Below are 18715 nucleotides of genomic sequence, written 5' to 3'. Positions count from 1 at the left end.
GCAGAAATTGCTCATCTAAGTTGCCTTTTCTTCCCTTTTACCTCTTTATATGCTTCTGTTTTTTCAAGTTTCCTCCTGTTATCCAAACATTTATTACACGTTCATCACTATAATGATTGCAGAAATGCCATTTATGTAATGGGCATGTATTCCTGCACAATGATAATAAAATGGTATTTTTTAAAGATAACTACAGTAAATTAATGTTCATAAATTCTGGTGAGTAAGGATGCTGAGCAATTTCCCTCAACTTCCAGTAAGTCAGTTCAATTAAGATTTGTCATGCAACTTCAAGCTACTTATGGTAGTGATTTGGAAAGCAACGGTTGGTGCAAATGGTGCAGGAAAGCCCTTTGTTGTATCTAAACATCACTGACACACATTCAGAGAACTCAACTTGGCATGAACACATCTGTTGGTCTTAGATCAAGATGTGATGTCATCAACTGCTTTGTTTTTACTGTTACCAGATCTACCTGATGTCTTAAGACAGGAATGAGCATTCTGTGGCCTTTCAGACCGTGTTGGATCACAACTCCCAGCAGCCTTCCAGCACTGGCAATGAGAGTTCATGGGAAATGTGGTGCAATCATACCAGAAGAGCTGAAATTTGCATACCAATGCCTTATGAGCAAGAAAGGACACACAACCTGGTGCACACACAGTTCATCTAGCCCACTTTTTCTGTCCCAATGTACTTTTCTGGACTACCCCAGCAAACATGGCCAGGGATTTGCAAGCTCTATAGGAATTTGTGGTGGTGGTGGTGGTGGTGGTGGTGGTGTGCCTTCAAGTCCTTCCTGACTTAATGTCAGTTCGAACCTATCATGGGCCTTCTAGACAAGATTTGTTTTTTTGGGGGGGGGGGTTCACCTTTGCCTTCCTCTTAAAGCTGGAAGAGTGTGACTTGCCCAAGGTCATCCAGTGGATTTCCATGGCCTAGTGGAATCCAATGCTCAAACCACTATACCATGCGAGCTCTCTCTACAGCAGGGATCAGCATGCAAATATAACTATGAGTGTGGTTCAGTGCATGTCAGTATGCTCAGGCTGTGTGATCTTCTAGTCTGTACTCCCATTGATATGGGGTGCAAATTCAGTCTATTTGCATCAGGAGAATGAGTGAATGGTTTGAGCACCAAGCCACAAACCATGCCTGTCTTGTGTTACCTCACAGAGCTGTACCAGTATGAGTTGCTAGGAAGTTTCCTGGGCCCAGATTTCAAAGCACTTGGGAATGGGCTGACTTCATGTTTTTGTGTTTCAAAAACAAGAATGTCTAGCTCCACCAACAGGTTTTTGAATCCACAAAGCAAATAATGTTTGATATGAATATATAACAGTTAAGGTACAACTAGCTATCAGTAAGTAAGCTGATACCACACACAGACACTAGGTGAAGTATCAGGATCTTGTGTCCTTCCAGATGTTGATGAAATACAACTCCCATCATCTCCAATACTGACCAAGTTATAGTACTGCTGGGAATTGGAATCCAGCAACATCTGGAGGACCACATGTTCCCCCAAGTTGTGCCAGATTGCCCACTAAAAAAAAGGAGGGCTGACAAACCCCAACAGACTGGGTAGCTCAGTGAGACCACACTTAAGGCTACACAAGAGTAGTGCAATTGTGCAGCTCTATGGATGTTGCTGGACTGCTTCTCTCAGAGCCTTCTTCACCTATGCTGGCAAAGGCCATTGGGAGATGAAGTCCAACATCTAGAGGGACACTCAATTCCTGCCTAGGCTGTATATAAGAATAACAGGGTTATAAGAAGCCAAAAAGCTTAACAGCTGTGCTGCTTCTAATGTAGTAGCATTACAGAACTATAATAAATTCAGAAAGAGCTTATCTCGCCAACTCCCAGTCGCCACCCAGGCAGAATCCATCAGAGCAAACAGTGAGAGATAAATTCCTGTCATCAAGACTTTTGGCTTCCCTAGAGCAGAAAAGATCTCCATTTCTCCATTTCCTGACTTAACTTCAGAGCTTGGGAAAATTAAATGTTTAAGACAAATGAACAGAGCAAAATGCTGAAGTCATCCATAACAGGATGATGAGCTCACACTCACAGCAAGTGGTTATAGAGTTGGTCCTCCCTATCCACAGATTCAACCATCTATGGCTTGAAAAGACAAATTAATATATATATATATATATATATATATATATATATATTTCTAAGGGACACCATTTTACTACAACACTGCATTTAATGGGACGTGAGCATCCATGGAATTTGATATCCAAGGGGTCCTAGAACCAAACTGGTTAACGGATACCAAGGACCCACTGTATTCACACATTTTGCATCGATATATGCTATGCGTCAGGAAACTAAAAGATGGCAATAAACTCACCTCAGTTTCATACAACACACACAACCATCTGTGAGCTTTAGAGGAGCCCTGTTCAATATTGTATTATTTATCTTGCAAATGGATGAACTGTTTCTCTGTTTTCCAGAGTCCACAATAAATGCACGAGAAAATGTATATGTAGAATAAAACATACCAGTTTCTAATTTGGTTGTCTGCAAGGAAGCCTTTTTTTTAAAAAAAGCTAGTAATATCTGAGAAAGAGAAACTAAGTACAATACCTGTAGTCCCTCCATATTCACTGGGGTTAGGGGTGAAGATCCCCCATGAATGTGAGAAAACCACAAATTAAAAAACAAACACTATTCTTTTTACTTGAGAGGATACCTGGCTAGGAATCTCCAGGTCCTCCAGTGAAACTCTGTGACCAACATTTGCTAGAAGGTGATCGTGCTGGAGGACCTACATATGCCTATGGAAATGTTTTCCCCAGGAACTTCTAGGTTTTATAGCAAATCTCTATGGCCAACTTCTGGCAGAGTTGCACTGGAGGACCTAGAGATTCCTAGAGAAAACATATTAATCAAAAACCGCAAATAATCAAAGCCTCAAAAGTCAAAGTCACAAATATGTATTTCATTCCAAATGACTTCCCCAAGAAGCCAAAGTCAGGCCAGAGAGTGGTGGATCTATGGGGGCTTCGGATAGCTTAGATCCAACCTTGGTGGTGTCCTGCTGTACCCCATTTTGAGGCCTTTCCACCAGGTATTATTGATAGGGACACATCTGGCAGTACTTTTCCACATTTGAGCTATCATCTGTTAACTCAGGCATGCTTCCTCCATCCCAAGCAAGCTAGTAGCTCTATAGATTGAGACTGCAGCCTCTGATACTACTGCTATCACTATAAGATTATTTTAAAAAAAGAATAAAAAGATATGAATACTGGCATTATGATGTCAAAATGCTGGACAGCTGGGCTGTTTGTAGCTTAGCAATATCCTAAAAGTAGACAACCTGAAAGGAGTCAAGAGGTCCAGGTGGACCCTCCTATGGGCACAAAGTGGAGAAGCTATCAAGGAAGCACAGATCATTTTCTGTCCTTAAGGCCATGCCCACCTAGAGGAAAAAGACACTACATTTTGGCACAGGAAAGCCAACCTAAGATGTTAGGTGGGGAGATAAGGAAATATTTGTCCTGGAGGACATTCCCATGTGGGGAAGCACTTGTTGATTATGAGTAGGTGGGGCTGTGATACTATATTGAAGAGTTGCAATTTGATCTTATTTTAATATGGTTGACCCAGCTTCATTGTCCGAATCTGTGGTATATGGTAGTGTACTGATGAATTCTGAGATGTAGGCTGCATCCACACTGCAGAAATAATCGGGATTGACCCCACTTTAACTACCATGGCTCAATGCTATGGAATTCCTCTGGTGGCACAACAACCTACGAATCCCAGAATTCCATAGTACTGAACCATGGGAATTAAAGTGGGGTCAAATCGGATTATTTCTGCAGCGCGGATGCAGGCATAGGTGCTCGTCACAGCAGTCCCTATAGCCACCCCCCAAAGAAGAGTATCAAAATGTTGGCTGCTGTTTCATTCCATGCCACTTCTTCTACCAGTTTCTGCCTTCAGAAGCAGGTCTTTTGTAAAGCTAATAATAATAATAATAATAATAATAATAATAATAGACCTTTGCTGTCCAAGTTCCTCCACTATACCTTTCTTTACAACAAGGACAGCTTACAAAATTACACTGTGGCAAAGAAAACTCATTCTTTCCCAACTACTGTGAGAACAGTGGCCAAAGATTAAAGGGGACAGGGAATGTGAGAGGAAATGATTACCTCTAGTACTCAAATAAAATAAAATAACGTACCAGTGCTTTTTCTCCATCATACATTTACCCAGTATGGTTTTTTTTAACAAAAAAACTTTTACAAACTTGGTCATAAACTTCACAGAGCTCAATGACAACTCATTTCTAAGCAAGCATGCATAGCCTTGTAGTAAAGGCTGAGAGTCTCTCTTACACAAAATGCTTGGACCAGAAGCAATTAGGATTTCCGATTTTTGCGGATTTCAGAATACCTGTACCTGTATTTACCTGTATGTACATAATGAGTTACCTTGGAGCCAAATTTGAATATAAAATTTATTTCTGTTTCATACACATCTTACACACATAGTCTGAAGGTCATTTTATACACATTACATACATTTTGATAGCATGAACTAAAGTTTGTTCTCACTGAACCCTCAGAAAGCAAAAGTGTCACTCTCTCAGCCACCTGTGAAAAAGGTTTTGGGTTTGGGGAATAGTCCACATTTCCAGATAAGGGCGACCCAACATTTATCTAAATCAGTGACTACACATCCAAAGGGCCAACAACCAATAAGCGTCGCCCCAGTCAATTTACTCAGGAATAGGCCTTCAATCAACCGCACATAATGCCTAAATCCTCGCCTAAATAAATATTGAACTATTTTATCTGTAAGCCACCTTGGGTCCCTTTCTGAGAGAAAGGTGACATATAAATAAATGATTAAATAATTAAATAAAATTCCAAAAGTAAACCAACCCCCCCCCCCCGTCCTCTGACATTAAAGGAAGTGAAGAGTCAGATTGCTTAAAAAGTGACAGCAAGGAAAGGTCTGTGTGTGCATATATTTTAGGTTTGGGATTTTCCAAAGCCAGGCAGAGAACAATGGAAAGAACCCAAAAGACAGCAGGGCTGTCATCCAGGTAATTTGCCAATGGATTCCCTGACAGTCTGGAGTAGTGGTTTGAGCCTTGGCCTAGGGCTCTGGAGACCAGGGCTCAAATCTGGCTCAGCCCTGGAAGCCCACCTTGGGTGAGTCACACTCTCTCAGCCTCAGAGGGTGGCAATGGCAAACCCCCTTTGAACAAGCTCTTGTCAAGAAAACCCCATGGTAGGGTGGCCCTAAATCAAAAAGGACTTGAAGGTACACATAAACAATGATTCTGTCCCATTCCATGTTTTTTTCGTCTCCCTTCCAGGTTGTCCAGATGTCCCAACCACCAAGGAGGACAAGGCCCTACAAAATGGAGGACATTCAAAGAAGAATGGAGGCGCTGTCAAAAACACTCATGGAAATGGAAATCCCTGCTTAAGGCATGCTCAAAATGGAGGGCATTTTGACATCCCTCCTAGACAGAAGGCTGAAATGGAGAGGACGCGTCCGGGAAAAGGAGGACGTGGCTGATCACCCTGCAGAGAGCCCCAGGCCTCCAAGCTGCCAGTGACCAGGGGGGTCCTCACCGACAAGGAGGAGGTTCCAAGAAAAATGTAGGACATGGCAAAATAATATAAAAAAGAGCTCAAAACATTCCTAGAAATCTAGATCTCTGCTTCTTCAGTCATGCTCCAAATGGAGGACATTTGGGAAAGGACAGCAGGCTGGGAATAGAGGACGCCTGGTCCCCCTGCATAGAAATGGAGTCATGCCCCAAATGGAGGACATTTTGCAACCCAGAAGGCTAGGAATGGAGGACGCGTCTTGGTCACCCTGCACAAAAATGTAAACCCATGCTTCTTAAGTCATGCTTTAAATGGAGGACGTTTTACAACCCTTCCTGGACAGGAGGCTGGGGATGGAGGACGCGTCCGGGAAAAGGAGGACGCCCTGGTTCTCTCCCCCCTCCCTGCTTACCTTCTTCATCTTGCTCTCCAAATCCATCTTGGAGTGCAGTCCAAAGGCTGCTCTTTCTGCTGCAATGCTGGACCCTCTCTGCCTCCAAAGTGACCCTCCTCCTCCTCCTCCTCCTTCTGCAGAGTCCAGCCAAACTTCCGCTCTCTCTCTAGTCTAGTCTCTGCTTCTGCAGCAAAGGCGGAGGATGGAACAAAGGAAGCCCGGAATCCAATCAGGGCTCAGCAGCAGCCAGCTCTGACAGCCAATCCCCTCGCCTTCCGAATACCTTTGCGCTTTGGAGGTGCGGACGCATACTTTAACGCGCGATCGAAGCGGGATTGGGCCGCTGAGGCCAAAAAGAAGACTTCCCCTCTTTTTTCCAACGGGCTTTTGGGGAAGAGGCATCCACACTGCCAGAGATAACCCGCTTTAACTCCCCTGGCTCCATGCTATGGGATTATGGGGGAGTGTAACTTGTTAGGCTTGTTGGAGTAAAGGAGCAAGAGCTTTTTACTGGAGTAGGAGAAGGAATAAGGAGGAAGAAAATGTTATCTTTCAATCCAATAACATTAAATATTATATTAAATATTATATTAATTATTATAATAAATAACATTAAAGGTTATATTTAATCCAGTAACAGTGAATATTATATTAAATACATATGATATTTTATCCAAACAATTATACTTTTCTGGGGCCAACCAAAATGCACCATTGTATGTTGCAAGCTTTCAAAGTCACACTGGCTTCTTCATCAGTTTGATACAGAAACCAGTGTGACTTCGAAAGCTTGCAACATGCAGTTGTTAATGTAGGTTTGCCCCAAAGAGGTATCCTTAGATTTTGGTGGGCTATGCGGCCGTGTTCTGGAATAGTTTGTTCCTGATGTTTCAGAGAAGATGCCAGCCACAGATGTTGGCGAAACGTCAGGAACAAACTCTTCTAGAACATGGCCACATAGCCCGAAAAACCCACAGAAAACTATGGATGCCAGCAATGAAAGCCTTCCACTTCACAAAGGTATCATTGGATATTAACTGTATTTGCTATATGACTTCAAAACTGTTATATTTGTTACTCCTTATCCCTGTTATTATATTGTACAGTGGGCCCTTGTTATCCCCTGAGGTTTGGTTCCAGGACCCCCAGTGGATAACAAGAGCAGTGGATACTCGAGTCCCATTAAATACAATGGCATAGCAAAATGGTGTCCCTTCTATAAAATGGCAAAGTCAATGTGTGCTACTTGGAATGTATACTTTTATTGAATATTTTCAAGCCATGGATGCTTGAATCCATGGATAAAAAAAATCAGTGGATACGGAGGGCTGACTGTACATACAAACACCAAAAAAACCCAAACCTATTTTATTATATTGCACTGGGGAAGGGACTGGGAGGCAAAGAGAGATACTTAAACACACAAAGCAACCAGGGTTTTCTGAGAAAGAAGGTTAAATGTCTCACAAAACTACAAATCCCAGGAATCCATAGCATGGAACCGTGGCATATAAAGCATCTACTTTGTTTTATTTATTGTAGTAGTTTAATTCTATTTTAATGTACTATTTGGCATATTTTTAATTGTATTGTTGTTGTTGTTGTTGTTTCATGTTGTAAACCGCCCTGAGTCTCAGTCATTGGAGAGGGGCAGGATATAAATACAGATAACAAATCATAAATAAAGAAACCATGTTGATTCTGCAGTGTAGATCTTGTTGTTATGAAAGAGCTGCAGTCCAAAATGCATTTCATTGCCCTAGGGAGTACTGGGATTTGTAGTTGTTTGTGGCACCAGAGCTCTCTAACAGAGAAGGGCTCAATGTCTCACAAAACTACACTTCCCAGAATTCCATAGCATGGAGCCAGGGGAATAAAAGTGACATCAAACCGCATTATTTCTCCAGTGCGGATGCAGCCTGAGGCGACTGATTAGGTCATGATGAAGGTATTTGCTGACTCAGCTGCCTGCCTGACCAGACCAGGCACATTTTGTCTCAAATTTTTCTCAATAACAACCTGAGAGCAATTTATTAGCACTAAGAATATGGTTCCTCTTCTCTTCCAAAAGGGCTCTCAGGGATTTATAGAGGGCAGGAGAGGAAATCTCTCAGGAGTTTATCACACGGGAGGAATTTCTCTTAATTTTGAATGAAAAGAAAGTGGGGCCAGAACGCATTCACGTGAATTCACTAGTTCAGTGAATTTATGTGAATTCGAATTGCGTTCGAACTGACTTCCCATTGCCCCAAAATAGCTTGCCATTTGCCCGAAATTGCATATGGTAGTCTATCATGCAATAACATGAAACCCCATGATTGCATTCAGATTGCATTGGATTATACCCCTTGTTTGATAAACTCCTCAGTCTCCTTCCTGGTTTGCCATCTTTCACTTTTCCTCTACATTCTGTTTACTTTGTTTCTAGTTTGGAGCTGACAACCAATAATGAACGTGTTGAAAAGGCAGCCAAATTGATTTAGCCTTTTCAGTCTAGCCTTACCATTAGAGAGTGCAGGGCCAAAAGGTTTTGCTTGTGAGGTAAGGCCATTAGATTTTGATTAGTTACAGTCCACCCACACTGCAGAAATAATCCGGTTTGACACCGCTTTAACTGCCATGGCTCAATGCTATGGAATTCTGGGAATTGCAGTTCCCAGAATTCCATAGCATTGAGCCATGGTAGTTAAAGCGGTGTCAAACCAGATTATTACTGCAGTGTGGATGCAGCCTTAGGTCCAATAATCCAGTTTGACACTGCTTTACTTGGCCTGGCTCAATGCTAGTGTAGCCTGGGAACTGTAGTTTGTGGTGGCTCCAGAGTTCTCTGATAGGAAAGGCTAAATGTTTCACAAAATGACAAGTCCCCCAATTCCCTAGCATTAAGCCAGGGCAGTTAATGCGGTCTCATACTGGATTATTTTTTTGTAGTGTGTTTTGGCCGTGTGTGTGTGTGTGTGTGTGTAATATGTTGTGTGCCTTCAAGTTGTTTCTGATTGATGGTGACCTTAAGGTGGGATTTTCTTGGTAAGATTCATTCAGAAGGGAGGCTGCCATGGCTATCCTCTGAGGCTGAGAGAGTGTGACTTGCTCAAGTTCACGTAGTAGTTTACATAGCTGAACCAGGATTTGAACCCTGGTCTCCAAAGTCCTAGTCTAATGATCAAACTAGGCCACACTGGTTCTCTCTCTCATATATATATCCCCAATAAGCAAACCTTGGATTTGTCACTTTATACAAGGTCCACCATTTTACTACATCATTGTATTTCATGGGACTTGAGCATCCATGGATTTTGGTGTCCACATGTGGTCCTGGAACCAAATCCCAGGAGATACCAGGGACCCACTGTATCCTCTCTGACTTGGGTGAAGGACCACATTTGCCTCAGGCAGCAAATTGTCTTTGGTGGTTCCTGTCTCCTTTTCTCCTTCTATACTAATCCTGTGTAGCTGCCTCCCTCTGATTCAAACTACACTGACTCACTGGCAGCCAATCATACTGTACATTGTTTTAAGTGTACTTACTAGGGGGCATAAACGTCATTACTCCAGGAGTTTACTGTACACATCTGCGTAGGGTGGCCAGATCCAAGAGACAAGTTACTTTTGCTGAAATTCATATGTAGATCTTTTAGAGGTAGAGGAGGCCTGACATCCTTTGCATTTGACTGGCCAAGCTGTTGATGGTTATGATTTCAGGCCAAGGGAAAACATACAGATATATTGTACTGGGCCTCATTTCCGGCAAGATAAGAATGTGTGTATGTGTGCGTTTTAAAAGAAAGATGTCTATTTGGAAAGGAGGTGGAAACAAATAGGGGTGTTTGCAGGGTAGTTACGCTTTCAGCAGAAGTGATAACAAGCATTGTTTTGAATTCTGACTCATGTGGCTGTATAAGACAAGGCCAATTCCTTGCCTTTCCATAGTCTGGTGTGTTAATAACTATTAACTAACCCTACGTATTATCCAGAAGTATGGGTACAGTGTCTTGAAATAGGAACATACAAATATATTATGCAGTCCACTCATGTTTAGTAGGGAGTTGATGTGCTTATTGTATTTAGGATCACCAGAGGGAAAACTGGAGAGGGCTTCTGTACCTTTAAGAGTTGAGTAGAAGAGAGAATTTAAGCAGGCGTTGCAGCGTCTGGACGTCACTTTCAGGAAGTGACATTATGGCGGTGCCATTTCTCTTTTGCGCCGCCACAAAAAGGAAGCCAGTTAGAGTGGCTTCTTTTTGGCAGTGTGCCGGTGCAGTGCAGTGCAGCTGTTGCGGCACCAAGAAGCAGGAAAGATGGGCGGCACGGAGCTACCTGCCTGTACCACACCAATGTAAGTGGAAATTGGGCCCAGGTGTTCTTCTTGTGTACCTTCAAGCCATTTTATCTTATGACAACCAGCTTTAACCGTAATAAATAAATAAATAAATAAATAAATTTATTCATTCAACCTAAGGCAACCGTATCATGGGGTTTTCTTGGCAAGCTTCTTCAAAAGGAGTTTGCCATTGCCATCCTCTGCAGCTGAGAGAGTGCGACTTGCCAAAGGTCACACAGTGGGCTTACATAGCTGAGCTGGGATTTGAACCCTGGTTTCCCAGTGTCCTAGTTCAACACTCAAGCCACTGCACCAAGCTGGCTCTCACACTAATTGTTATGTGTCTTCAGATTGACTCTGATTTATGGAGTCAGAGAATTGAAGAAGCTTGCCAAACTATTGTAGGGTTTTCCTGGAAAGATTCCTTCAGGGGAAGTTTGTCATTGTCTTATTGAGAATTTGTGTAATTCTTGGATAGGTGGGAATTTGAACCCTGATCTCCAGAGTTGTAGACTGACTCTCAAGCCACTACACCATGCCAGCTCTCTACTTCAGCAAAAGACAGTTAGCCTGTTGATATAAGCTATGTCATCATGTCCAGCTCTTTTTAGGCATGTGTCCTTAAAAAAGAAGTATTCTTTCAGGTATAATACGTTTTTTTTTTTTTTTTGTTAACTATAAGGGAAGATTATCATATTCTCTTTACAGTTTGAATTATATTTTAATAAAGTATTTTCCACATAAGGCCTTGAATGGGTTTGAATATAATATTTCTGTTAAATCAGATACAGTAGTTCCAGGGAGTTTTCCAATTCTACTTTTCTCAGAAAACCCATACCACTGGTCCCTAGATTTAGCCTTACATGACCAGGCAAATGGGGTCTTGAGTTGACCATGGGTACTGGAAACACTGAATATGCTCTCTTCAAGGTCCCAGTTAGCTGTCACTGCTCCCAAGTCAATCCCCTAACCTTTTTTTCTTTTCAAACTGACATACAATATTTTATTGTTACTGAGAATGGTTTTGGAGAGTTTTGTAGTCTTAGCTTTTTAAAAATAGGCAACAAAACTTGTTATGCTCTCCAGCATCCTGTTATCTCCCTGTTTGTTGTCACATAAATGCGTTCTGGCCCCACTTTCTTTTCAATCGAAATTAAGAGAAATTCCTCCCGTGTGATAAACTCCCTTGTTTTAGTTCCATTGGTATTCAGCAGTAGAGTCTAGTATTCATTGCATCAGTTTGCTGTTTCGGGAATGACACCAATTCTGTCTCCCCCTCATTTTTACTGATTTGATTTTATAGACTGACACTTAACTCCAGAAGCACAGCTGGATCTAGTTGTGCTATCTAAATTACAATTGACCTACACTATTCATTTTGTATTTTGCCAGCATCACTAATCTCTTATCAGTTTATTGTCTGGCTCACTAACGCTTCACAGTATGAGATGCTGCTTTGTTAGACTTGCCTCTTGGCCATGGGGTGATGCTTCATCGGAGATATTAATAGTTTGCTTTTTTTGTTCTTGCACATGAAAATGAAAACAGCTTTAAAAGTTTTCTTCCCACTGGGTGAGCATTTTGTATATTTTTCAGTGACTGCAAAAAAAATTAATGTGCATGGAAGACTGTTTTGTACAGAAAATATTGATGCATAGCTTTCCTTGGCAGAGTGGGAAAATGTTGAATATTCTTTACAGTCCTACTCATTGTGACCACATTCGACTATCATAGCCTTCAGAAGGTCAGGGGAAAAAAGGGCATTCCTAAGATAATGTTTTAATATTTTTTAATTTCTAGTGCAGAAGCTATATCTCTGCATGATTTGAGAATTCAAGTGCATAGATCACCGATCACTGTTAGTAAGTCCAAACTTAGTAAGTTTGAGTTTCAAGAACACAAGAGACATAGAACCTTTGGAGAGAAGAAGAATTTTGTTTATAACTAATTTTCTTTTGTGCTCGTACATTTTTAGAAAGGCAAATTCTCCAAAGAGGAAAAAAAAAAAAAAAACCATGCCAGATTAAAACATGGGTGGGCAAGGTGTGGTCTTGGATCCCCCAAAGGGTGGCTCTTTAAGCCCCTAAGGTTTTCAGAACCACCCCCTAAACTTTTGTTTTAAATCAGATTATTTTGCCCTCAATTTCTCTCCAAACAGTTCCAAACCACTGCAAAATGCCAGTGTTGCCCTCTCACTCTAGTCTCAACCTCCATGTTCCCAAAAGTAAAAACACAACATCACTTCCAGTCATACTGGGCATATTGGTGCACAGAGTGGTGGTGGTGTGTGAGTGTGAATGAGAAATGTGGCCCCCTCAATTGCCTGTCTTGATGTAAACTAAAACTTTAAGGTTGAAACCTAACCCCCACTAAGCAAGCAAATTTGGTCTAAGTCAAAACAGGGCATGTTGTCCCTTTCTTTTCTAGGGATTGCATAGTTAGGTATAGGTAACTGACCATGTTAAACCCAAATGTGGGTTTGGGTTTCTACACTGTAGAAATAGTACAGTTTGACATCTTTTAAAGTGGAATGGCTAAATCCTACAGAATGCTGGGATTTGTAGTTTTGTGAAGCACCACCGTGGGAGCCAGCGTGTCATAGTAGTTTGAGCATTGAACTATGTCTCTGGAGACTAGTGTTCAGTTCCCAGCTTGGCCATGGAAACCCACTGGATAACCTCGGGCAAGTCATATGCTCCCAGCTTCAGGGGAAGACAATGGTAAAACATCCTCTGAACAAATCTTGTCAAAAAAACCCCATGATAGTTTTGCCTTAGGGTTGTTATAAGTCGGAAACAACTTGAAGGCACAAAACACTCACATGAGGCATCAGCACTCTCTGGCAGAGAAGGCAAAAGACCTCATAAAACTACAAATCTCAGGATTCCATAGGATGGAGCAACAATATTTAAAATTGTGTCAAACTGAATTTTTTCTACAGTGTAGATGCACCCTAAGGCGGGTTACAGACCGGCGAAAAGTGGTGGTCTGCCGCCACCGCCGGTTGCAGCGTCCGGGAACCGCAGCAGCCAAATGGTGCGGTTCCCGGACGCTGCAAAGAAGGAGCGCGAAAATCGCGCTCCTTCCTATGCCCCAGAAGAGACACCGCAAGTGCCGAAGCGTGCACTCACGGCGTCATTTCCAGGGCGCGACGTGCGGATGCAGCGCGTCCACTACGTCAAGATGGCAGCGGCCATGTGGAACGGCCGCCGCCATTTCATACGGACTCAGTCCGTACTAGGGTTAGGGGCATCTGGAAGAGACGCCCCTTTCTAACCCTAGTACAGACTGAGTCCGTGCTAGGGTGCCCGTTTGTAACGGGCCCATGTCTCCTTTTTCAAAATGTGTACTTAGATTTGATCCTTCCAGAACACCATTCAATTCACATGTATATGATTATAGTGCAAGAGCTAGAAAATAAATGGTGATATACGAGTTGGATCAGTTTTTGTTCTGCAAGTTTTCAGCTGATATAAAGCTTTATGATGTCAAGTTCTGAAAAATCAAAAGTGATCTGTTATTTGAATCTCATGCAATAATAGATGGAACTTTCCCTGTTTTGTATCCTGTAGGATTAATTTGATTGTTTGTATGATAAAACCATGGTCCTGTTTATAAGAGTACACATTTTAAAAGTCTGGAATAATCAGAGGAATGATTGAATGTGATAATTATATCACACAAATGGTTTAGTCTGTATTTGCTATTTGTTGTTATAACATCAAGACAGCTAATCTGTGCTTGGCTAAAGTTTCAGTTTTGTTAAAGCATTCCATTTCCATTAGGAGACTGGATGGGTTGTCCTTTGTGCTACACAAATCTTGTGTTTTCATTGGGCCTTATGATGTTTAGTCATTTGATATCTTTGTGTCTTCCTTGTTAATCTGACCCTGCTAGGCCTGAAGAGCTATAGGCTTCGGGGAGGGAAAAAACTTTGAGGGGGATAGCTGTCAGATTGTTCCGGAAAAACAACAATAGAGGAGATTATCATAAGGGGACAAGACAAGGTTGGGATTGCTCTCCTGTCCTTATCCTGTCTGTGACTGCAATCGCAGGAAAGCCTTTCATACACATAGCACTGATCCTGTCATTAGCCAATCATTGAAGTGGAATTGTATTAATATGAACTCCCATTAATACAAAATGCCAGGATAATTCCACTGCAATGATGTGACAATGACAGGATCAGGACAATTTCATACAAAAGTCTTTCATGTGATCGCTGTCACTCATGCTTCCAGGATGGGACAATGTCCAGATAAGTGTGACATCATATGACAGTCCTTCCTGCCATCACATGGGAAGAACGAGAGAAGAACCCATCTGATAATCAACAGAATCTAAGAGACTAACAAGTATTATTTGGCACAAGGTTTTGTGGATTGCAACCCATTTCATCAGATGCAGATGAAGGACTGCAATGGACAAGTCCATTGTGTGCAGACTGCACACTGCCCAGCTGTGTGCAAACTGCTGAAATGAAGGTGAAAACTTGGAATGTTGAGAGGGAAAAATGTGCCTGATGAGAAACTAGAAAGAACATTGTAAGGTGGCATGATAAATAGGTTGCTTGGGGGAAGATGCTCGTGTGGAATACGTAAATAGTAACAACATAAGAGGCAGCATACTGGATTGGACCAAAAGCCTATCTAGTCCAGCATTCAGTCAACACAGTGGCTAAGCAGATCCAGTGCAACAATACCCTCCTGCTTGCATTCCCCCAGCACATCGTGTTAAAGAGATAGACTGTCTCTGAGACAACATATAGCCAATATACAGTATAGGCTAATACATTTTTCTAACATAATTTATGCTAAAAATAGCCTGTTAGGGATCTTTCGTTTTCTCCTGAGAAATTCTCTTCATAGTTGAAGGATGAAGAATTTCAGTGTCTACCTCAGGGCTCAGTTCAAAATTTCTGTGATGTTCTCATCTCATCTCTGATCACTATAGGGCAGGATTTATGCAGGTGTCACCCCCCATTACTATCTACTACAAACTAGTTTTATTTAGTCTTGCTTGATTCCCTGTTCATTCCTTCTTTTTCAGTTTCTGTGTCAGAAAAGGAAGGATCCTTCAATCTGCCATGCTGAATTGATAGCTGTTCTTTGCTTTTGAACTTAGTCCAAAAATTGTATGCAGTTACAGTAACTAGGAAATTTAGCAAAATCCACAAAAGAGGGGATCTCAGTGCAGGCAGATGGTACTCCCCTTCTAGACCATAATTAAAAACACATTTTGGCCATAACTAAAAACACATTTTGAAAGCCATGCATGATCTAGACAAATTTTACTAGTAACTTGATACACCATTGTCTTTTTCATGGTCAAGTTGCTCATATTTGAAAACTTAATAGTGGTTAATTAGCAAGAACTAGCAATGTTTAATATTGCTGTGAGAGTTCCTAGGCTGCAATCCCTTTGTCACAGACCACCTGCCCCATATTCCATGGGTGGAATAACAACAACAACAACAACAACCTGGCAAAATACTGTGCCTATTTATGCTTTTTTCCCTGTAGGCCTTTGCCATTGACATCATGTAAAATATTCTGTTTCTAAGAGACCTGCTCCATAGAATCTACCCCCTAATTCTCTAGGTCTAGATCTATTTGTAGGTCTTGTGGATTGGCTATTAAATATAAAGCTAGAAAAAAGAACCTACAAAATGTTCAACAATGTTTAAAGCTTATTGGCGGCTAACATCATCTGGAAAAAGTTTTAAATAATTTTATCTAGTACACATAACAAAAAAGCCATGAATTATCAATAGGCTAATAAAAGTCCTGGAGATAAACATACCCAGTTAATGTAGCCGGTTATCTATCTTCTCCAGAAACTACTGTTGTTGTTCTGTGCCTTCAAGTCATTTCTTAACCTATGGTGACCCTAAGGCAGTGATTCTCAAACTTTGCTCCTCCAGATATTTTGGACTTCAGCTTCTAGAAATCCTAGCCAGCTTAATCAATAGTCAGCAGTCCTTGGAGCTAAAGTCCAAAATATCTGGAGGACCAAAGTTTGGGAATCACTGTCCTACAGTGAACCTATTATGTGGGCCCTGTCACAACTGACAATATGACAGGACCCTGACACAACTGACAACTGTGCTCAACCTCCCTTGGAACCTAGTATCACTGTGGAGTAATGAGGAAAACCATAAGGGAGGCTACATCCAGTTAGAAACATGCCATGTTGGCTGGACACACCTATCAGGACCCATCGACAGAAAACATCTTCCATGAGAAAACAGTTTACAGGACATCTACAAACACAAATATGCTAGTCTTCTATGTGCTCAGCTAAATTTCTATGTGCAGGGTATATTTGCATTTTCAGTATGCACCATCTTCCTCCCACCTTTTCTGTCTGAAGAACAACAATGCTATAAGACAACACTGCATGCGTTCGCAGTATTTGTATATGGAACCCTGTACATGTCTGAGCTTGCCTAATGTGCCCAGCATATTGCAAAAGAACAGGCACTTTCTCCATGCCTGTTCTTTTGCAACATGCAGCAGTCCAGTGTGAAACACATATTTGAGATGGGTGAAGTAATAGTGATAAATCACAAGTCCAAGAGTAGGCAGCTAGTGGCTTTCAAATGTTTTAGACTATAACTCCCAAAAACCCACAGTAGGGTAGTCAACAGTCAATGATTATGAGAGCTGCAGTCTAAAATATCTGATGAATGCCATGTGTTCTCCTTTTGCACTATTGGTGGGATTCATTTGTTAAGTACTAGAACACTTAATATAATTATCCCATTTAGAGGTAAACAAGATAAATAAATTGCTGCATATAGTAATGTGATGTTGTTATTAACAGTGCTGTTTTATCCCACTTTACATTTTAAAAATTCTTTGGTTTAATAAAACCAAAATCTTAGCACATAATAAACCAGCAATGTAGTGAAAATATAAAATACATTAATATAGTTACGTTAAAACCCAAGAGTAACTGGTAAAAATCAACAATCAGAAAATTAGTGAGGGCAGAATTCCTGCATAGACACTATCATACTTTATACATTTAGTTAGTGTGTATTTTTATTTCATGTACTGTAATTGTAAATCCAGTTGTATTTTCATTTTGAACACCATTTGTATTTTCACTTTGAAAACCACCTTGTCAGAACATCTAGTTTGAATATTTGTAATGTTTTTACTATCCTGAGGCTGACCTAAAAGCAGTGCCTCATACCCTCAGAAGTTTTTACTAGCCTTGGGATGCACCTATATATATGTGTTAATGAGTCACTAGCATGAGAGATCTGCGGTTGCAAAGCAAGAATTTATTCTGTTCCTTTAAACAGTGCATTGCTACTTGTAAGACTTGGCAATTACAGATTTCCCCACTTTGGTGTTCGTAAATACAGCCTGCTCTGGTTATTTTCATGGCAAAATGCCACCCACTTCAAGAAACATTTTGCTTCCATGAGTCAGTGTGGTGTAGTGATTTAACCACTGAAGTCTGGAGACCAGGGTCAAATCTGCACTCAGCCACGGAATCTTACTGGGTGATCTTGGGTGAGTCACACTTTCTCAGCCTCAGAGGGAGGCAAAGGCCATTTCCCTGAAAAAAAAAATCTTGCTAAGAAAACTCATAATACGTTCACCTCAGGGTCGTGGACCCATCCAGCTGCCCAAATTTATCATGTGTCAATGCCATCCCTCTTGCTCAGGAGAATTCATTCTTCCCACCAGCCAGCAACCTAAAGCAACAGCCACTGACAAGTGTTATCATTTGATTCTGCAGATGGCATATTCAAAGTTTCATAGTTTCATAAGGTGCATTTTTCTTATGGGCATGGTAGCTAGGTAACAGAGTGAGAATGTATACATACTACTTTCCCAGATTTCAAGAGCATTATGATGGAAGAAACAGTATTTCCATGCTGGTACAGTATTCTCTGCCACTGGTGTGTTAGCACTTTTGAATAAAGTGCAAGTCTCATTACCACAATGGCATAGTCTTATGTTATTGCTAAAAATATATATTTTTGAGTGCTGTCAAAGCCTCTGTATTTGGTTGTGGAGGCAAGAACACTTGCTTATACATGGTTCTTTAAACAGCCAGGGCAGAGTTGACAGCCATAATCTGATTTTGGGGCAAGTTTAGAAATAAATGGCCCAGAATAGCTAGGAAATGGCTGGAAGTCCCTTGAAGGTTGTGAAGGATGGTACATTGGTGCCACATCTCTTCTTCTGATTGCAATAGTAGTGTAATCTTAACCTCTGTGTGTAAACCAGGAGTGGAGAAGTGTGACTGTAAACCACACATATTCCCTGTGTTCATGTGCTCTTTTTCATTTTGAGGGTTGAGTGTTCATCATTCCTAAATGACTAATAGTATCCTACCAGTGCCTCCATGAGATGTTCCTGACCATTGGCATCAGGAAAAGGACC

At 41.3% G+C, this 18715-nt stretch overlaps 1 protein-coding gene across 1 annotated transcript in view; it reads right to left on the bottom strand.

Annotated features, from left to right (window-relative positions):
* Nucleotides 1-6165, bottom strand: part of TES (testin LIM domain protein) — a 48737-nt gene extending 42572 nt beyond the window's left edge. Inside the window, exon 1 of the mRNA XM_042469935.1 lies at nucleotides 6008-6165. Coding sequence (XP_042325869.1) covers nucleotides 6008-6034 — 27 coding nt within the window. The 5' untranslated portion in view covers nucleotides 6035-6165. The remainder of the gene's footprint in view (nucleotides 1-6007) is intronic.
* Between the last annotated feature and the right edge of the window lie 12550 nt (nucleotides 6166-18715).

Source organism: Sceloporus undulatus, chromosome 5, assembly GCF_019175285.1.
Source record: "Sceloporus undulatus isolate JIND9_A2432 ecotype Alabama chromosome 5, SceUnd_v1.1, whole genome shotgun sequence".
In the NCBI taxonomy this organism is placed as follows: domain Eukaryota; kingdom Metazoa; phylum Chordata; class Lepidosauria; order Squamata; family Phrynosomatidae; genus Sceloporus; species Sceloporus undulatus.
The sequence above is the reverse complement of the archived record's forward strand: the minus strand, read 5'-3'. Positions and strand labels throughout refer to the sequence as shown.